Source organism: Thalassophryne amazonica, chromosome 19 (genome assembly GCF_902500255.1).
Source record: "Thalassophryne amazonica chromosome 19, fThaAma1.1, whole genome shotgun sequence".
Classification (NCBI taxonomy): Eukaryota; Metazoa; Chordata; class Actinopteri; order Batrachoidiformes; family Batrachoididae; genus Thalassophryne; species Thalassophryne amazonica.
The window spans coordinates 49368913-49389619 of record NC_047121.1 but is presented as its reverse complement, the minus strand read 5'-3'; the positions used below and the strand labels follow the sequence as shown (position 1 = coordinate 49389619).

General features: G+C 41.0%; 2 protein-coding genes across 6 annotated transcripts; one reads left to right on the top strand and one right to left on the bottom strand.

Moving 5' to 3' along the window:
* Positions 1 to 2052: 2052 nt before the first annotated feature.
* Positions 2053 to 7943, top strand: tmem234 (transmembrane protein 234). The gene is made up of 5 exons (XM_034159315.1): positions 2053 to 2114; positions 2383 to 2534; positions 4542 to 4608; positions 4956 to 5048; positions 7011 to 7943. The coding sequence occupies exons 1-5, from the start codon at positions 2102 to 2104 to the stop codon at positions 7118 to 7120; spliced, it is 435 nt and encodes a 144-aa protein (XP_034015206.1). The 5' UTR covers positions 2053 to 2101; the 3' UTR covers positions 7121 to 7943.
* Positions 7855 to 20660, bottom strand: dcdc2b (doublecortin domain containing 2B). 5 transcript variants are annotated; one of them, XM_034159314.1, is made up of 13 exons: positions 20398 to 20660; positions 19889 to 20172; positions 18304 to 18358; positions 13924 to 13994; positions 13699 to 13830; positions 13475 to 13609; positions 13272 to 13311; positions 11136 to 11201; positions 10754 to 10964; positions 10102 to 10409; positions 9211 to 9324; positions 9016 to 9114; positions 7855 to 8900 (listed from the first exon to the last, which is right to left on the bottom strand). In XM_034159314.1, the coding sequence occupies exons 2-10, from the start codon at positions 20170 to 20172 to the stop codon at positions 10279 to 10281; spliced, it is 1125 nt and encodes a 374-aa protein (XP_034015205.1). In that variant the 5' UTR covers positions 20398 to 20660; the 3' UTR covers positions 7855 to 8900; positions 9016 to 9114; positions 9211 to 9324; positions 10102 to 10278. The 5 variants fall into 5 exon arrangements, with proteins under 5 accessions (XP_034015205.1, XP_034015202.1, XP_034015203.1 ...); XM_034159311.1 differs by having other exon boundaries at positions 9016 to 9324; XM_034159312.1 differs by having other exon boundaries at positions 7855 to 9114.
* Positions 20661 to 20707: the final 47 nt, after the last annotated feature.

Genomic DNA, 20707 nt, shown 5'->3' with positions numbered 1-20707 from the left:
CATCAATGCTGAAAGGTACATCCAGGATTTGGAGCAACACATGCTGCCATCCAAGCAACATATTTTTCAGGGACGTCCCTACTTATTTCAGCAAGACAATGCCAAGCCACATTCTGCACGTGTTACAACAGCGTGGCTTCGTAGTAAAAGAGTGCGGGTACTAGACTGGCCTGCCTGCAGTCCAGACCTGTTGCCCACTGAAAATGTGTGGCGCATTATGAAGTGCAAAATACAACAATGGAGACCCCGGACTGTTGAACAACTGAAGTCATACATCAAGCAAGAATGGGAAAGAATTCTACCTACAAAGCTTCAACAATTAGTGTCCTCTGTTCCCAAATGCTTATTGAGTGTTGTTAGAAGGAAAGGTGATGTAACACAGTGTAAACATACCACTGTCCCAGCTTTTTTGAAATGTGTTGCAGGAATCCATTTCAAAATGAGCAAATATTTGCACAAAAGCAATAAAGTTTATCAGTTTGAACATTCAATATCTTGTCTTTGTGGTGTATTCAATTGAATATAGGTTGAACAGGATTTGCAAATCATTGTATTCTGTTTTTATTTACATTTTACACAACGCCCCAACTTCACTGGAATTGGGGTTGTACTCCATATCATGAACAAAGTCCTCCACAAGCCTCCAACAGTAGGCCTAGGCTATATAAAAAAGCATTGTTTTCAATAAAATATCTAGGAAATATAAGGGTTAATATTAGAACATATCCCTGAACTGTCATTGCTGTTACTCTGTGTCAGTGATGTTACCACATGCAACTTAACAACACTGACGGTAACAGCACTGACAAAATAAATGACAAAATACACTTTCATTCATGAACCACAAGCTTACTGTGCTGATACTTTCGCCTTTGTTGCATCTCTCTTCATGCCTCTTACATCTCTAGTTGTTCCTCCTTTCGCTCGAGCACATAACAAGCGCAAATTACAGTAACAGCACTGACAGTGAATTAACATACTGAGCCAAAAATCAGGAGTACTTACCAAATTTAGAAGACACAAGCCACCACTTCTGCCATTTTGAATTCCCTCCTAAATTAAGTACAAGGGAGGCACCTTTTGGCCACTGAAAGAACTAAATTAATAGTCAGTCTGTTCAGCCTCTCTAGAAAATGTGATTTGGTAACAGCACTGACACTGAATCGCGGAACAGAGACTATCAGTGTAAAATAAAAATATACTTTGTGAATTAGGAACATTGTCCCTGGGGAAATGAACTGACCACAATGTTTTTAGTAGATTAAGCCAAAAGTTTGTACTAAATTCATGCTAAATTCATCAAAAAAGGGCATTGCAAATTTTAACCCAGCCCACCGGACAGCCCAATTTCGTGAATTACTAATTTTATATTTATTATTTCTAAAATATAAAGTGTCGATAACTAATTTTTTGGCATCCAGCTACAGAATATAGTTATTCTTAGTATTTTAGGGTGTTTAATTGCCTTACATGAGTTGTCTGATGAACTTTATTCCAGCAGCTAGTCATGGGACACAAAATGTTCAGTTACTGTGAAATGACCCATTAAATTCAAATGTCCATAAAATCCACAATCTGGATCGTGTTAGTGGAGTGCCAAACATATAACAGACAAAGAAAAATTAAATTAGACAGTGTCAGTACTCAGAACACTAGGACAGACCTGTTTAAGACTTCACAGAGTACTTTCCTTTCTACACTTACACCAGCAGCTTGGAGGCATGTAATTGTATATTTAAATGGAACAGGGCTATTTAGAGTAGAATATTCGGTTAAGCGTTTCCTCCAGTTGAAGCTGCTCCTTCAACTAATCAAGCGCTCTGTGATTCTATTTCACTGGCTGGTATTCCATATACTTGTCTAGCCTTGTTCTGAAGGCGTTGAAGCAGTTCAATAGAATATGATACAGTGCAGTTCTTCCTACCTTCTGTTTTTCCTCCACTCCCTTATTTCTCCAATTCGTTTTTAATATAACATACTGTACGTCAGACTCCATTCATGATCCACCCAAACAGTTGGTGGCGGTAATGTACCGTGTCGGTTTGCAAGCCACCAATAAACTCGACAGAAGAAGAAGAAGTAGTGTGGCGTTCAGGTCAGGATGGTGTCCGCAGGTGAGCTGCTAGTAAACATTTGTAAGAGTTTTTTTTTTTCCTCACTTTTATAGTTTGAACGTGTAACAGTAATTCTCAGCATTTTAATATGTGTCGGGTCATTAAAAAAAAATCAAATAAGCATAGCTAACACATGCGTGTGTGTAGCTAAAATGCTACAGGACGTGAACGCACCAGCAGCGTTAGCACCCAGATGAGAATATTTACTGGGTATTTGTTTATTTGTTAGTTAATTATTGAGTGCACTTTTGCGGGTGATGTGTTGTAGGGGAGCTGCTGTGTCTCTTGTCGGTTTCAGTGCTGTGGGGATGCACCAACCCGTTCCTAAAGAAAGGCACAGAGGGAATAGAAAAAGTCACTAAAGCTAACAAAGTGTCACAGCTGCTGGCTGAACTAAAGTTCCTGTTCCTTAATCTCAAGGTAAATAATAACAATAATGATAATAATATATGTGCAACTAGTGGATTTTGCTGAAGGGCACCTTGGTACACTCAACAAAAATATAAACGCAACACTTTTGGTTTTGCTCCCATTTTGTATGAGATGAACTCAAAGATCTAAAACTTTTTCCACATACACAATATCACCATTTCCCTCAAATATTGTTCACAAACCAGTCTAAATCTGTGATAGTGAGCACTTCTCCTTTGCTGAGATAATCCATCCCACCTCACAGGTGTGCCATATCAAGATGCTGATTAGACACCATGATTAGTGCACAGGTGTGCCTTAGACTGCCCACAATAAAAGGCCACTCTGAAAGGTGCAGTTTTGTTTTATTGGGGGGGATACCAGTCAGTATCTGGTGTGACCACCATTTGCCTCATGCAGTGCAACACATCTCCTTCGCATAGAGTTGATCAGGTTGTCAATTGTGGCCTGTGGAATGTTGGTCCACTCCTCTTCAATGGCTGTGTGAAGTTGCTGGATATTGGCAGGAACTGGTACACGCTGTCGTATACGCCGGTCCAGAGCATCCCAAACATGCTCAATGGGTGACATGTCCGGTGAGTATGCCGGCCATGCAAGAACTGGGACATTTTCAGCTTCCCAGAATTGTGTACAGATCCTTGCAACATGGGGCCATGCATTATCCCGCTGCAACATGAGGTGATGTTCTTGGATGTGTGGCACAACAATGGGCCTCAGGATCTTGTCACGGTATCTCTGTGCATTCAAAATGCCATTAATAAAATGCACCTGTGTTCTTCGTCCATAACAGACGCCTGCCCATACCATAACCCCACCGCCACCATGGGCCACTCGATCCACAACATTGGCATCAGAAAACCGCGTACCCACACGACGCCACACACGCTGTCTGCCATCTGCCCTGAACAGTGTGAACCGGGATTCATCCGTGAAGACAACACCTCTCCAACGTGCAAAACGCCAGCGAATGTGAGCATTTGCCCACTCAAGTCGGTTACGACGACGAACTGGAGTCAGGTCGAGACCCCGATGAGGACGACGAGCATGCAGATGAGCTTCCCTGAGACGGTTTCTGACAGTTTGTGCAGAAATTCTTTGGTTATGCAAACCGATTGTTTCAGCAGCTGTCCGAGTGGCTGGTCTCAGACGATCTTGGAGGTGAACATGCTGGATGTGGAGGTCCTGGGCTGGTGTGGTTACACGTGGTCTGCGGTTGTGAGGCTGGTTGGATGTACTGCCAAATTCTCTGAAACGCCTTTGGAGATGGCTTATGGTAGAGAAATGAACATTCAATACACGAGCAACAGCTCTGGTTGACATTCCTGCTGTCAGCATGCCAATTGCACGCTCCCTCAAATCTTGCGACATCTGTGGCATTGTGCTGTGTGATAAAACTGCACCTTTCAGAGTGGCCTTTTATTGTGGGCAGTCTAAGGCACACCTGTGCACTAATTATGGTGTCTAATCAGCATCTTGATATGGCACACCTGTGAGGTAGGATGGATTATCTTAGCAAAGGAGAAGTGCTCACTATCACAGATTTAGACTGGTTTGTGAACAATATTTGAGGGAAATGGTGATATTGTGTATGTGGAAAAAGTTTTAGATCTTTGAGTTCATCTCATACAAAATGGGAGCAAAACCAAAAGTGTTGCGTTTATATTTTTGTTGAGTGTAAATGTAACAGAATCATCTGGTCACAAGCCTGTTATTAATCTATATGAAGTGTAGTGCAAATGGTCTGCAAAGTATGCAAAATTGAAATATTCCAGAATTGGACCTGGGCCACTTTCAGAATCCTGCTACTGCATAAACTGCCCCCTCAAGAAATAGCAGTTTGTGTGAGTGAGATTATTTGGAAAATTATTAACATGTCTGAAATGTAAAGAGCCAGAATGCAAATTGGAAATAATCTATGATTGGACCTGGACCATATTGGAATTGTGCTCCTGATAAATACCCTTTCATTTCCTTCTATGTTGTGTTGCTCTTCAGTACCTGATCCCGTTCCTTCTGAACCAGAGTGGATCTTTGGTCTACTATTACACTCTTTCCACTACAGGTGAGCAGACCCCCCCCCCCCCCCCCCCCCCCACACACACACACACACAGCTCATCATCACTGTATAATGTTTGTTTTGGTTCCATGTTGTCATGTAGGAGGCTGAGAATGTGTTCAAGTAGCATGGGCAACTTTACAACACTTTGGGAATGCATCAAATCCCATTTTTTTTTGATATTCAGGAATATAGTTTTATTCAAATGAGTCATTGATCTTCATACGTCGGCATGACAAAAAATTATGACATTAAGTGAGCTTACTTAGCTGTCAGCAAAGAATCCTTAAAATGCACGAGGTTGGACAACATACAGTGTTTATATCCTTATAATTCTCTAACTTTTCCTCAGAGTTATCTCTTGCTGTTCCTGTGGCTAATGCTCTTGCGTTCCTTTGCACTCTTCTCACTGGCAAGTTAGTAGGTGAAGAATTTGGCGGCAAACGTAAGTGATTCTTATTGGCAATAATTGTCTGGACTATGTCATGCTTAAAAAAAACCCCAAAAAAACCTAATATTTACAAGTGACTTGTATGTCAAAAATGTACTGCTTTATCATCTACATGTATGAAAACTGAAACCTGGTCTGAGTGAGATACAGTATACAGTACTGTTGGATCCACACTCCAGAGCAGAAGGTGGCAGTCATGCACCATTAATCTGGATGCAAACCACCATAAAACAAAAAGATCTGAATGGGGAACTTGCTGGGTCTTAGAGATCAAGTAAAATTAATTAGTATGCAGGGTTCTAGCTAGGATAAAAATTTTAGCGAAGGGGGAAAGATTTTGAAAATTCAAGGTAAAAATTGGCCATTCTAGGGGTACCCAAAGGGGAAAAACCAGGTACGACAGCCCAAGTCCCTTCATCATGTCCAGAAGGCTGGGGAAGTTTGTTGAGTGGGCAATCTCATTCTGGGTTAGCCAGTACATGGCCCTCAGTGAGGCAGTCGGAGTCCGTGCGCATTTTTAAGTCAAGACTTAAAGCCTATTTTTATTCTCTTTCTTATGAGTAGTTTTTATTTTGTTATGTTTTATTCTTTTACTTCTGTTTTTAATTAGGTATTTGAATTTTTTTTTTTTTAATGTTGAATTGTTCTGTGTGAGGCACTTGAGACGGCTTTTGTTGTAATTTGGCACTTTATAAGCTGATTAAGTTAAAATTGAACAACATTTTATTGAGTCTTAAAGTAAATAAATATGAAATTGTTTACTGGATCCTTAAACTCTGGACATAATAAACTCTACATGGTGGATCCTTGATCTCTGGACATAAACAGAAATAAAATCTGTTAGTTTTTGTCAAAAGCATTTACTTTCAGACATTATTATTGGCATGAATGTATTTCCATACCTATGAGCTGCAGCTCTTGCAGCTGTGCTGCAGGTCAGGTTTATAAAGAATGCAGCATGTCTCATTTTGGGAGGAAAAAACGTTTTAGTTGATTGTAGTTTATTGTCTGTATTGCAACGTTTGTAAGAGGTGTCATTTTATGTAAAGCGGCGATCCGTTTTGAAGTTATTAATTCCGAGCGGACTCTGTCTCAGCAGAGAGCCGTGCAGCGTTTAAAGCTGTCACAACGGAACGGAGGACGATTCTCGTTTGTTGACTGCAACAAGACAAAAGTCCAATTTAGTGACTTTAATCCACACAAAAGTGACTCATGATATTTTAATGGCTTTCAGAGGGGTTAAGAAGCGGACTTAACGCTTCTGAAGAACAGCGAATCAAAGAGCCACAAGCCATTGAATCGAAGCAACCCTGAGTATGCTCTCAAGCAGAAAGACCATGCTCTTGAATAAAGATTAGGAATAGCCTAATTCATACAATCTTGAATAAAGATGGAGAAAAACCTTCATATGCTAATGAATAACGATGGGGAATAACCTAACCTTCATACGCTGTTGAGTAAAGAGTGGGAATAACTTTCACAAGACTCACCACGTGACTTGTTGGCAGTTTGTGGGATTGTGACAAGGAGGATGGCTTGGCTAAGATGAGGCTCACTATGTTTTGTAAGTATTATTGTTTTTAAAAGTTTATTTATATTTAGTAAGGTAAACACACATGTTTAGCTCTGAATGTTTTCGTTTGTTCATTGATGACAAGAAGCAATTTATTCTTGAGTTGTCTCATATAACATTAATGAGCTCATTAGCTTCTGCTCACTAACACTGTTTGCATTATAAATACCACACCAGCAAAATTAATTTTGCTTTGTGTTGCATGACGTGGTAGTGCCATGTTTCAAAAATAATGATGATGCATTTTTGGACAGATGTGATACTGTGGTGCGACATGCGGTCTGGAATATACAGTAATTTGCAGCGCTGGAGCTGTCACACAGTTGACTGATATTGAGAAATGATTAGCTGTTGTTTTCTTTGTCTATCCTTTCTCCCCACAGAAGCAGTTTTTGGAATGTTCCTCACCATGATGGGCATCATGCTGTGCATTGTCAGCTCCATGGACGACAAAGAAACCGGGAAGCAGAATTTGACCCAGACCGTGCAGTAGGGGCAAGGGGCCATTTGTTGACCAGATGAAGATTTAAGTGAACTTGCATCAGCACTGTCCAGTGAGTTATTAGTCGACACGGAAAGAACACCGTGTATTTGGAGCTGGAGAATTTAGATTCCTGCAGTGAGTCTGGTGGGATAGTGGTGACTAAATTAACTTTGTGTCAGTTTCAAAAGACTTGTCCACAAAGTCTTTCAGACAGTTGAATGGAAGCAGGTTCATGTGGGGGTCAGTACAGGCCTCAGCTGGATTTATGTTGCTTGCAGAGAAATCAGCAGTTGTTAACTTTTACTTTAAAGCAAACCACTGTCTCGCAATGTGAGTGGCCTCTGAAGAAACGTTTACTGCAGCTGTGATGTCTTTGGGAAAGAGCTGGAGAACCGCTGAACTGTTTGAGGATAAATTTATTTATTTGACTGTCGTTTTTTGCACATGATGGTTGATGGAACAGTTTTTTTGTGCTGTTCTTCTTCAACAAAGAGTAACTTGAAGTACTTTAAGTTGAAAGGTGTCCACCAAGAATACTACATGTTAGAGAAGTGACACATTTACACACTTGATAAACTGTCTGAGTAAAAATAAAATGCATATATCCTGTTATACAGAAAATCTGCATCACACCTGATCCCTGTAAATATAACACAATGGAATGTAAGACATCTGTATCATATAATCCATCTCCATCAGTCATGCAGCACTCACTGAATGGTGTAAATTGTAATTATGCATCCTTTAAAAAAAGAAGGTATGTTCAAAGTTTTAGGGTTTCTAAAGATAAACGCTACTGTGACTGAAAGAGGCTACAACACTTGCAAATTAATTGAGTTCAAAATTAGCACATAGAAGGAACGCAAATACAAAAACAATACCTGCAGCAATTTAATAAGCGGTAGTTACTCTAAAAACAGCTTGCAAATTTAGATGAGTGCTCGGAACGCTTATACACTTTTTGGTACAGACGGATGGCCATAAATTGCCACGACATAATCCCCCTTTGGCCAGCGGGGCATAAAAAAACTTGCAGACAGAGAGAACATAAACACATATGACATACAGCACATATAACAATTTAATCTGGTATCTGCTGCAAATTCATAATGCACACAAAAGTACAGACAGTCACAACACAATGGAGGTGTGGACAACACAAAAATAACTTTTACTAACAGACCATCAGAGCATCCTTATCATTATCTCTACCTGGTTGGCAGAGTTGTGTAAGTTTACTGATGATTGTATTCTTAACCTAGCTACCATATTTTCTGTATAGGCCCCCCCAACTATTAAAAAAAAAAAACGTGGGACTTGTAATCTGGAAAATACAGTACATTTTCACATTATTGTATTTGTGATGCACTGAACAGCAGAAGTCTGTAACATTCCTCTATGCAGCAAACTATTTTTGTGTTTTTGTGTCTCTGTTCTTGCATGGGTTGTGTAAATTTTAGTTATATTCCTGCACATGCTGTGGGTTACATCTGTGCAAGCATGTTCTCAATTTGTCAAACGATTCTGATGCATCATCATGCAGAATTATGAATGTGTTTGTATATTTGTTTTCTGCATTTGCTAGCGTTGTCTTAATTTGTAGGTTGCTTCTTTTCCACCTTAAATCACGTAACATACTTAACACATTAGCATGATTAAAATATGACTGACTAATTTAATCTGACGTTCATTTAGGTCCGTGTAGAGACGGGTGACGTTCGGCTGTCACGTGTTACGATGAATGAATCTCCTCTACTGGGAGTGACGAGAGACCCGACGTGCTCTCCTGCTGGAACATGTTGAAAGAGGACAAAAGAAAAAGCAATCAAATTTTACATGCTTATGATGATGTTAGTGTGAGCTGTCCTGCACCTTCTTCAGTGCACGAGGTTTTTCACACTTACATTTTCTCCTTGAGATTCTGGCTTCTCCCAGTGGAGCGCCCCTGTGTCTCCAGAGCTGTGAGGTGTAGGTGGTGATGACCTCTGCTTCACCTCAGGCTGCTTTGAAGTTAAGCAGCAAATAGGTGCAGATTAAATTTGTATGTACGTCTGCAGACACGGAGTATTTACTGCTGCTCTATGTGTTTTTGCATGTACCTGTATTCCAGCTGTAGACTCAAAGCGATCCTCAACTTTTACAGAATGTTCTGTCCTACTGTGATTCACTCTTAGAGTCTTCGGTTTGATGCCATCTGGTTCAGACAGTTGCATCTTTCAAAGAATAGTAATAAAAAAAGATTATTATTATTATTTTTTTTTTTCCCTGCAGTGCCTAATTTGTGCTGCTGACATTGAATTTGTAATTATTACAAGAAGCTGTGAACTGCCCAGTTCTGAGTAAATTTCTATACCAGTTGATCTCTTCAAATCAGTTGTAGGATGTATGGAAAATTTTCTGTGTCAACCTCAAGAAAAACAGTATCTCTGATGCAAAATATGATTTTGTGCTTGCTGACAATGTGACCCAATTATGATGCAAAATAGGTGCAGTGGTGATCAGTTGCTGTTTCAGTGCTGGCTGTGAAAATTCTGATTATTGGAAATGAGGAAGATGACAACTGTAAAACTTTGCAGAAGGTGCAAAATAGGGCCCCTAGTGGAAACCGTTCAGAAGGACAGTACTTTGGATGTTATCTCCAATGATACTATGTTCTCAGGCCTGAGATAATTAAAATGACGCACTTTAATATTTCTGTGTTAGAGGGAACACTTTCTGCTCTGGGTTTTGTTTTCTGTTATTAACAGGTTTGATTATCTGTGTTTCTTCCATTTGCTAATAAAATATTTCCAACACTGAGCAGTGACTCAGGCTTGTGCACCCTAAATGTGTTTCTCACTCTGACCATTGCGGGTCCATTTTGCTGAACATTATCTTAATTGCACTCTGTGTCTGTTCATTACACAGAATGTTTTTGCAAATGTGGCAGACAGTAAGTGGCTTTTATTAAAAATGTCATGTGTGAGAAGTTAATGTTTTTTAAATGGTACCTGTTCTGTGCTCTGCAGCAGTTTGTCCGTTGTGTTTAGTTCCTCCTCATCCACTATTTTGGCTTTCCGCTTGGAAAACAAACAAACCGTGTTTAAACTGTGCTTATGCTTGCAGGAATTAATTTAGTGTTGACTGACAAATGTCTGTTTAATTCCATAACTCGGTCAGTCAACGCATTAAAAGCGTGTTGAGGTGACCATAAAGTGAACCTGATCAATAGGAGGCACTACAGCAGTTTTTTCTTCTTCCGCCCCTCCTAGCTGTTCTTGCTTCTTATGTGTTGATCGTTCAAAACCGCTGGGCCACACTGTAATAAACAGGAATTGTGTCACGCGTTAACTTTACTGCTTTAAAATGATGCACCACATTCACATAAAGGGCATGACACACAAAGACAGAATAAAATTGATAACAAATATGTTTGTTTTTGAGAAAAATACTTATCACTTTAATTACAGTTTTTACCCACTTTTCTGTTTGGCTTTTCCAAAGAAAGATGAGGAATTATTGACTATTGCTCATGCAGTGAGTTAAAGCCCCCTGTGATCTTTGACAACCTGCTGGGGGAGTCTCAGGTGGCAGGTTGGGGTTGTAGGCCACCACTTCTTCACGTGTACTGACCTGGGCGTGCATGTATGCGAGTGTTCTAACCGGCTCTGTAGCTGGCTGGTGGTCCTGGCTGGTGTCTGTTTTTGTGGCCTTGGACAGGCCTGGTGAAGAACACAGAAGTTGGAGACATCTCTGAGACCAGAACAGGAGCACCACCTCCTCCTCCTCTTCTTGTGGTCCTCTGCTGTGTGGCTTGTTGGCCCGCAGCTTCTACGTCCTCGTGTCCTGTTGACTTCACCCACCATTTGTCTGACTGAAAATCACAGAATGCAGCGTGGTAAAACATTACTCGCTGCACACGGACCAAAACATTTTCGGGACTATACGTGTGACTGCTGGGGGGCTGATTGCATGAGGCAGAACGCTACAAACAAACAGTCCAAATATAGCTCTGATAGTGTGAATGGAGTGTTTCTTGTGGTACCTCTGGGGAGGCGAGGAGAGCCGAGTCGCTGTATCGGTCTTCGGGACCACTTTCTGCTTTCCTGTTCTGAGATGAACAAAATGTCATTTGCCCATTTTTCTTTTTTCAGTTAATTCTCCTTTGACAGCTGTCACTCAGACTTGACATGCATTTTTTTTTTTTACATCATCCGTCTGCCTGTCACACCATCTTGTGAGCTAATCATCTTCAAACTGCACACGGACATTCTCCACATTAACCTCTCCACTGCCTCTGACCTAAACTACTACAAGATATTTTTACTCCTGTGCAGCTGAATATCAGCGATCTTCTTTGACTCGTGTTTGGAGGCAATTATTCTTTCTGTGTTACTACTAGGACCCCTCTTAGCATAACATAGCATAGCATGTTACAGTAGTGTTCAGAATAATAGTAGTGCTATGTGACTAAAAAGATTAATCCAAGTTTTGAGTATATTTCTTATTGTTACATGGGAAACAAGGTACCAGTAGATTCTCACAAATCCAACAAGACCAAGCATTCATGATATGCACACTCTTAAGGCTATGAAATTGGGCTATTAGTAAAAAAAAAGTAGAAAAGGGGGTGTTCACAATAATAGTAGCATCTGCTGTTGACACTACAAACTCAAAACTATTATGTTCAAATTGCTTTTTTAGCAATCCTGTGAATCACTAAACTAGTATTTAGTTGTATAACAGTTTTTCATGATTTCTTCACATCTGCGAGGCATTAATTTTGTTGGCTTGGAATCAAGATTTTGCTGGTTTACTAGTGTTCTTGGGGTCATTGTCTTGTTGAAACACCTATTTCAAGGGCATGTCCTCTTCAGCATAAGGCAACATGACCTCTTCAAGTATTTTGACATATCCAAACTGATCCATGATACCTGGTATGCGATATATAGGCCCAACACCATAGTAGGAGAAACATGCCCATATCATGATGCTTGCACCACCATGCTTCACTGTCTTCACTGTGAACTGTGGCTTGAATTCAGAGTTTGGGGGTCGTCTCACAAACTGTGGCCCTTGGACCCAAAAAGAACAGTTTTACTCTCATCAGTCCACAAAATATTCCCCCATTTCTCTTTAGGCCAGTTGATGAGTTCTTTGGCAAACTGTAACTTCTTCTGCACGTGTTTTACTTAACAGAGGGACATTGCGGGGGATTCTTACAAATAAATTAGCTTCACACAGGCATCTTCTAACTGTCACAGCACTTACAGGTAACTCCAGACTGTCTTTGATCATCCTGGAGCTGATCAATGGGTGAGCCTTTGCCATTCTGGTTATTCTTCTATCCATTTTGATGGTTGTTTTCCGTTTTCTTCCACACGTCTCTGTTTTTTTTTTGTCCATTTTAAAACATTGGAGATCATTGTAGATGAACAGCCTATAATTTTTTGCACCTGCGTCTGTTTTCCCCTCTCCAATCAACTTTTTAATCAAACTATGCTGTTCTTCTGAACAATGTCTTGAATGTCCCATTTTCCTCAGGCTTTCAAAGAGAAAAGCATGTTCAACAGGTGCTGGCTTCATCCCTAAATAGGGGACACCTGTTTCACACCTGCTTGTTCCACAAAATTGCCAAACTCACTGACTGAATGCCACACTACTATTATTGTGAACACCCCCTTTTCTACTTTTTTTTTTTTTTTTAACTAATAGTCCAATTTCATAGCCTTAAGAGTGTGCATATCATGAATGCTTGGTCTTGTTGGATTTGTGAGAATCTATTGAATCTACTGGTACCTTGTTTCCCATGTAACAATAAGAAATATACTCAAAACCTGGATTAATCTTTTTAGTCACATAGCACTACTATTATTCTGAACACTACTGTATGCATCACAACGCAACTGTATGCAAGCCCGGTGTGAAAAGGGCTTTAGAGATGACACTGAGATTCAGTGCACCAAAGCCTCTGTCTCCTTTGACTACCCACAAGTCTTTGCAATGGTTCGAGACCAGTCAGACGTGCAGCAATGTGGAAGTATAAATAATATTCATCAGCTGAAAGTTCAAAGAATGTTCATGTAGATTTTGTCAAAAGATGACATAACAGACTGACGGCACAGGTGACACCACACTCCATGGAGCTGAGGAATAAAAAAAGAAAAAAAAATTTATTTACCTCAGGTTGCTGCAACAGCCTTCTCTTTCTGAGGAAATGCCTACAAGATCATGAAAACCATGAAATAACTAAACAGCCCAAACGCACACTAGTAGATGTATATATATATATATATATATATATATATATATATATATATATATATATATATATATAGTTTTTTTTTTTTTTTTGTTTTTTTTATACAGAGGGGTTAAGAATACCTCTCTGTAGCTTTTGAAACCAGCAGCTCCACATATGGAAGTTTCTTGAACCTTTCAGTTCCCACGGCAACATAGCAGTGGTCCGTCTTCAGCTCTCCAGCTGAGGACACAGTCACGCCTTCCAAAGAGCACAACCTGACTGGGAACAGCGTTTGGAAACATAGTTACTGGCATTGTTGCTGTGGTTGTGCACCACTGTGGGTGGGTCTGTCAGGGTCACTGACCTGCGCACGGCTCCGGTCCGTAAGCTGACCTTCTCCGTGATCATACTCAGGATCTGCTCCAGGTCCTGCTGTACGCTCCGAGGGACGATAAATCGAAATGGCGGACACAGGATATCACCGTTACGAAAAACGCTGGACAGAACAGTTAAATAAAAGTGATTTCAGAGGTTTAATGCACTACAGATGACTGTGTGTATGCGCACGTGTGTGGTTGTTCCAACTCACTGTATGATGCAAGGGACGGGTAGAAACTTCCTCCATTTAGCTGAGACATTTGGCCTCTGGATTACTCTTGTCTGGGAAGGAGATGCTCAGTATTTAAATGACAAGTAATTTCCTCAGTAATAGGAAAGCACTTGAAAATGTCCTCAACTGATTAACACCATCACAGCAAATTCACTTATCGAAAAGGTATAATGGCCGAGCAGCTATTCTACTCATGTTCACTCAAGTGATGCCACCATGGCAACTAACATCACACCAAGACCTTTCAGATAGCAAAGTCAAACACTACAACAATCCCTGCCGTTCCATACCTTCATCTGCCTCTGACAAGGCAAACGGCACCAAACCAGCCGATGCAGAACAAATCAGAGTTCAATCTGACAGACGGTTAATGCATTTACAGCGTCTGAGTGACGGAGGAGTGAGGCAGCGGCACGGTGCGTTGCGTTAGGCCTGTCCAGGCCTGCACACAGCCGTGATTATGCCACGTGGAAGCATAACTCTTTTGTTTGGCCAGCAGGATCAAAGTAGCACATACACGCACACCTCCTGCACTGCACCACAGCAACCACAACCCGGGCATGGGAGACTTTAAAACCAAAAGTTACGACTCTGCTGTCCAAATGGCGGACGCCCAAGGCACACACAATTACTCTGCACTCTTTTATGTTGTTCAGAAAAGTAACACCGAAGGCTTCAGACTAAGATTACCGCACGGTCGTCCTTGCCAGATAGTTGGAACACAAAGCCGGGACTTGTCAGCGTGGAAGGCTGCGATGGCACGAGTGCTTCGAGATCAGTTTTGTGTGAAATGCTGTGAAACTTGAATGTTGCCAACATTCATGAGCAGCGCGATCGGCGCTGACCTGACCGCCTCCTAATTTACAGACACACTTAGAAAAACCGGTTTCAGATTCATGCACAGAATGTTCCATGATACATAACATCCGACAATTCATGTCTGAGATTATCCAACTGCAATGACTGAACATAACCTTAAAAGGGCGACCCGTAGGCCCAGAGAGAGGCTGTTTATTTTGGTTATTTAACTCACAGCCATTGAAATTAATGATACGCACGCACACATACACACTTCATCAAACCAATACTAATATAACTAGAAGGTACTCGGAGCGCATACCTCTGCATATGTTCCCAGAAAATCCATCTGCACACCAAATTTCATCAACGTGCTCTCACAATTTTTCAAGCTACTGAGGTGCCAATTTCCAGCCGATCAGCAGTTTCTCGCATTTTTATCTCGCCGAGAAACATTTTTGAGATCAGTGTAAATCCTGTGTAAAATTCTGGGGGGCTGATCTTGAGGCCAACTCCAGCTCCACTCGCCACAGCTTGTAGATGAATATTGTGTTTTGTTTATTTTGGTAAACAGACCAACAGAACGATATGTAAACAATCTTCATGATATTTTTGATATCATTGCCATAACACCACAAACTCCAATCAAAATTGGCCCTTTTTGCTGGTATTTTGTTGGTATCTGCAACAGCTTTTTTTCTGCAATTCATGTCATAAATTAGTGATTTAATGTGATTAAAAAAACAATAAAATAATCAAACCATAACTAGTCAGAGCTGTAGAATTCTCACATAATGTTGGTTGTGTACAATGTACAGTCCCATATTCACAGTGAATTATTGTTTAGGTAGTGACTGAACGCAGGGGCAGTCCTGAAGGCGGGCCGCCCGGGCAGCCGCCCGGGGTGGCATCGCATGGGGGGGCGGCACGACCGTGGGGGTGGGGGGGGACCGGGGAGGGGGGTTGTCCTGACGGGGGGTTAGTGGTTACAACGCGCTCAACTTTTGTTCAGAATCAGCTTCTTATCACTGGTAACGACGCGGCCTTCCCCTCACTCATTCCCGCAGCTTCACAGTGCTTTAAACGGTCCGCAGAGTTCAATAGCGACACAAAGCATGCAGCGAAACGAGACGAATCATTGGATAAATGCTGGGCTTTGTCCCGCCCATCGGAAGCTCAGCGTGTCTGGGGGTCTATGGGGCAGTGGGCTGGCCTCGGCCGGTGTTCTGTCGAGATGAGGTGCGTCGCGTAACTGCACGTGTGCACTGAAAAAATTACATGACAAAGTTCGCTTATTTTGATGGGCAAGTAAATGTATAAATTGTTCATCCGAACGTAGTAATGTATAAAATCTACTCACTATAAAACGATAAGTATTTTTAACCTGGAGTTAGCTTATTTTGACAGGCAAAATATACATATACATACATTTATGCTCCTAATGTAAAATACAGAAAATGTTTTACTTACTAGGCTATAAATACACTGAATACAATTAATAAATTTAAAAAAAACTTTTATGGAAAAAACAAAAACAAAAAAACATAACAAAATGCGCATGCGCAGTTGCACGTCGAGTGAATTACATCATCTCCCCATGTGAAGTTGCGCGAGGCACCTCATCTCGATGTGTGACATCTTCCAAGTCCGGGGTAGAGCGTACTGAGCATGCGTGCGCATGCGCAGTAGCGCGATGCAACTCATCTCGATGTTCACCTCATCTCGACGGGACACCGGCCCGGACGCTCAGCTTCTGCATGATGATTGGATGATCTGTCTGAGGCTGAATCCCTTTTTGATTGACAGCGAAATGAGCGAATCAGCGATCTTTTGGTGTAAACATCCGTGGGAGCATTTTCATTCTGTTCTGAGTTGAACCGGAGACTTTTCTAATCCTCTTAGCGGCATTTTCTTTGTTAAAAACGACTAGCGACAAATCGAGCTTCTACTTCTGGTGTTTTTTTGTAGCTACTTGTGTTTGGAGACTGACTTCTATCACTCTTTCTGACTTCTATCGCAGTTTCTGTCCCTACCGAGCAGCGGGTGCTGCTGAGCTCCTTCACCGTCACAAAGCACTCACAGGCGGACACACTTCACACTAGCCTCGCGCCAGTCCCAGCTAGCTAGGTAGCAAGCTGCACATAAGGGCAGACAATTTGAATGTTGTGGACCGGATTTTGGCGAAGCCATTTGATAGTCTTCCTTACGAAGAAGCCATGGCTGCTGTCATGGCTTCAGCTCAATGATTTGCAGGCCAAAGTTAAAGCAATAGCCCCCAGTGCAATGTTTGTGCATTGCTATGCACACAGACTGAATCTGGTTCTGTCTCAGGGGGCTAAATGCTTATCTGAGTGCAGAATATTTTTTGCATCACTCTCTGGGTTTGCCACATTTTTCTCAAAATCCACAAAGAGGATGTCTTTTCTTGAGTCTGCAGGCTGCTCAAGGTTGCCCAGAAATGCTCCTACTCGATGGAATTTCACATCACGGATAGTGAGCACTGTGGCAAACAATTACGATGCCCTCCTGCTAACTTTTGAGATGATCATTGCAGATAAGTCCATTAGACTGTGCCAATTTCTTTGTGTTTGTTATTGCAGTAGTCATTAAAAGCGGAAATTTGTTCTTAAAAATAGCTGTTGTGAGTTAATTTGTGGGATTGTGGGTGTTCTGGACGAAGTTAGTGTTTTCATGGGTGGTGGGGCGGAGGTGGTGGCCATGTTAGTGTGTGGGGGGGGGAGCACGCAGGGGGTTTCGCCCGGGGAGTAAATCACTCTAGGACCGCCACTGACTGAACGGTTGGTAATAATTATTGCAAATAGCAATTGGAATTCTAGTTTATGCAATTTTCTATCACATTATTCTTGTTACTGGTTGTATGATGTATTGAAGTAGTGCTATTTCAGCAATACAAACTCCAGTATTACTGTTGGTTTAGCTAGTCTTCCTTTTGTTGCATGTATTCACGTTAGGTGTATAGTTGTGAGACCATATCTATGCCATATTTTACAATAACATGTTACCTATATTCACTGGCTGTGTTCACTTCAGTTTGTTCATGTTCTCCAGTTATATACTAAAAAAATTACGAAAAAAGTGTCCCAAAAATGTAATTCTTACTCTGGAATTTGGCCTCGGATATGCCCAGATTTGCTCCTAAACCTCCTATTTTGGGCCAATCCAGCTTTTTCCATCATGACCTGTTGGATCCCCTGCATTTATGTGCCAAACACTTTTCAAGACCCCAGTCTCAGAATATAATCTGAATCACCTCCAAAATGGAATAATTTATCAAACAAAGGTGAAACCATTTAACAATGGGCTCACATGCAGTCAAATATACGTAAATATGCAAAAATTTACTTGTCTCTGTAGTGCAAAATCCTGCACTATACTCTGCAAATGTACATTTTTACACTTGACTTGGCAGAGTTCACATTTCAACATGATACGAGTGGTGTGTCCAGGGGGTACGTTCTGCCTGGTCAGTATCGGATTAATGAGTGAAGGATTGTTCTGTTGACCGTCACAAAAAGTGCACATGAGAAAATAATTGCCTACCTGAGTTTCTTCACGGGCAGCAGGCTGCTGCTTTTTCATTCCTGAATTCAGGTAACTACAGAAGAGAACAACAGATATGAGGATGTGAGCACAGGTGGAGCTGAGGAGTGGACTTCAGGTTAAAACCCCAAAATATTCCACTCAGAAACAGTAAATGAAGTAAGTACTTTGGAAAACAATTCACTGTTTCAAAATACATGAATCAGTATATGAAATATTTGCTTTATAAAAGGATTAACCTTTTAGAAACACTGAACACGAGAGCTGTGAGCATGCACATAAAATTATACCTCCCTCTCTGCCATACTATTGTAGTTGCTTGCATGAGTTATATATGGGCAGGAGTAAACCTTTTTGACGAATAACTGAATTAAACTACAGTACTCAAACATTACTGACGAACCCAGTGGGCCACCATTTGTATATATTTGGCAAATATGTGAAGTTTCATTGAAATCCATAGTCTCTGAGAAGGATTTGCATTTAGATGTGGATGGACAGACACATGGCCAGAGTTACTCCTATTATACCCCCCCCCCCCCCATTTTTTTAAACAAAATATTTCATTTCAAAATGCTCAAAACCCTAAATTAAACAATTCCTTCAGATAATGATTCACCATATGATTAAACCATATGAACCAATTATTTACTTCACAAAATTATTAACTTTTCAAAAACCTTAAATGAATTAACGTAATCAGGAAAATAATTCAGCATTCAGTCGAATTATTAAATAAACTGACTGCTGCAGAAAAAATGTTTTCATATGTTTGAAACATTAAATAAAAATTATTTCTGAAAATAATTCACATTTTAAAACACTCTATGCAGTTTTTGTGTGCTTGTTTCCAGAGGGGAAGGTTGCCAGTTCAAACCCACTTCTGCCCATTCTCCATGTAATGTGGAGTTGCTTCAATAAGGGCATCGAGCATAAAACTTGTGACAAATCACCATGCAGATCCATCTCAGATCTGCTGTGGCGACCTCGAGTGAAAAACAAAGGTTAAAGAGGGAGAAGCTGAAAGACCATATGCAATACACAAAACAGTTGCTCCAGAAAACAAAGAATGCTTGAACACTAAATTACTTGACAGTACAATTCTTTGTATTTAAACCACTAAATTAACCAAACATGTCACAAAATAGTTGACTTTTTGAAACATTTAAAATGATAAACAGCAATAATGTCTTCAGAAAATGGCTCAGTATTTCAAAACACTTTAAATAATAAATGAAATGCTTCCTTCAGAGAACTGCTTCAAAAGCCCTTACCTACTTGAAAGAAAGCAAGTGCTTCAGAAAATTATTCACTTTTTTTTGAGACACCCAAAACAAGAGACAAAACATTTGCCCCTGAAAACCTGTTTCAAAATGCTTAAAATACAAAATCTAACAATGACAAAAGAAAATGATTCAGTTTTGAAACTGATTCAGTTTGTTTGAAACTGATTCAGTTTCAAAACACCTGAAGCACTACGTTGGCAACATTTCGTGAATTCTGGCGACTACGCCTCTGGATACATAATTGTGACAATCTTTGAGAGCTGTTTATGAGAGTACAATGATTTTTTTTTTTTACTCACTCCACTTTCTTGAACCTCTCAAATCCAGCAGCCACATACAGGCCTCCTTTCTGAAGGTCCTGGAGGTCTGTGACCTTGTGGCCCCACCTGGGAGTGTACAGGTTCCGGACGGCAAGCGGAGCGCCAATGCTCTCAGTCACTTCAGTGAGAAAGGACTCCATGGTGGTCACGTGACGCTGGTTGACCACAAACCTCCGTCCGTTATAGAAGGGGTCTCCATTCTTATACACCACCACGCACTTCACCGGAGGCAGGAGAGTCACGGCTGCAGCACTGGCAGCCATCTGAGTACACACAAACATGTGAAGGTCATAAAGCCGGGTGCTTTTTTTTTTTAGCTTCATTCAGCAACCTGGATTTGAATTTAAATACAAAATTTTGCACCAAACTCAGAGAAGCTACATTCTCATGAATCCCTCTGGGTCCATTTTCTCAGCAATTACACATTCATACAAAATGCACAACCGAAGATCGGTTTCTGTAATCTGGAAGCTTGAAACACTGCAGACCTGAAGGTGAAAATCAGTCCCAGTTTTCTCCCGATGCAGTCAGTCTGGAGTTCTACTCGCCACGCTTTGGTGCCTTTTCTTCCCAAAGACACTCACACAAACAGCTCCACGGATGGCGGTGAGTATATCCTGGTTGCTATGGCAGCATGACCAGCAATGACGGGCTTTGTGGGGCCAACCATCAGCAGCACAACAAAAGAAACAGACACAGAAGGAGAGTGGGTGGGTCACTGTGCTTTAAACTGAACCAACAGGATAACCTCGACGCCCTTAAAGAACGAGATACGAGTATATTGAGTCATAAGACGTA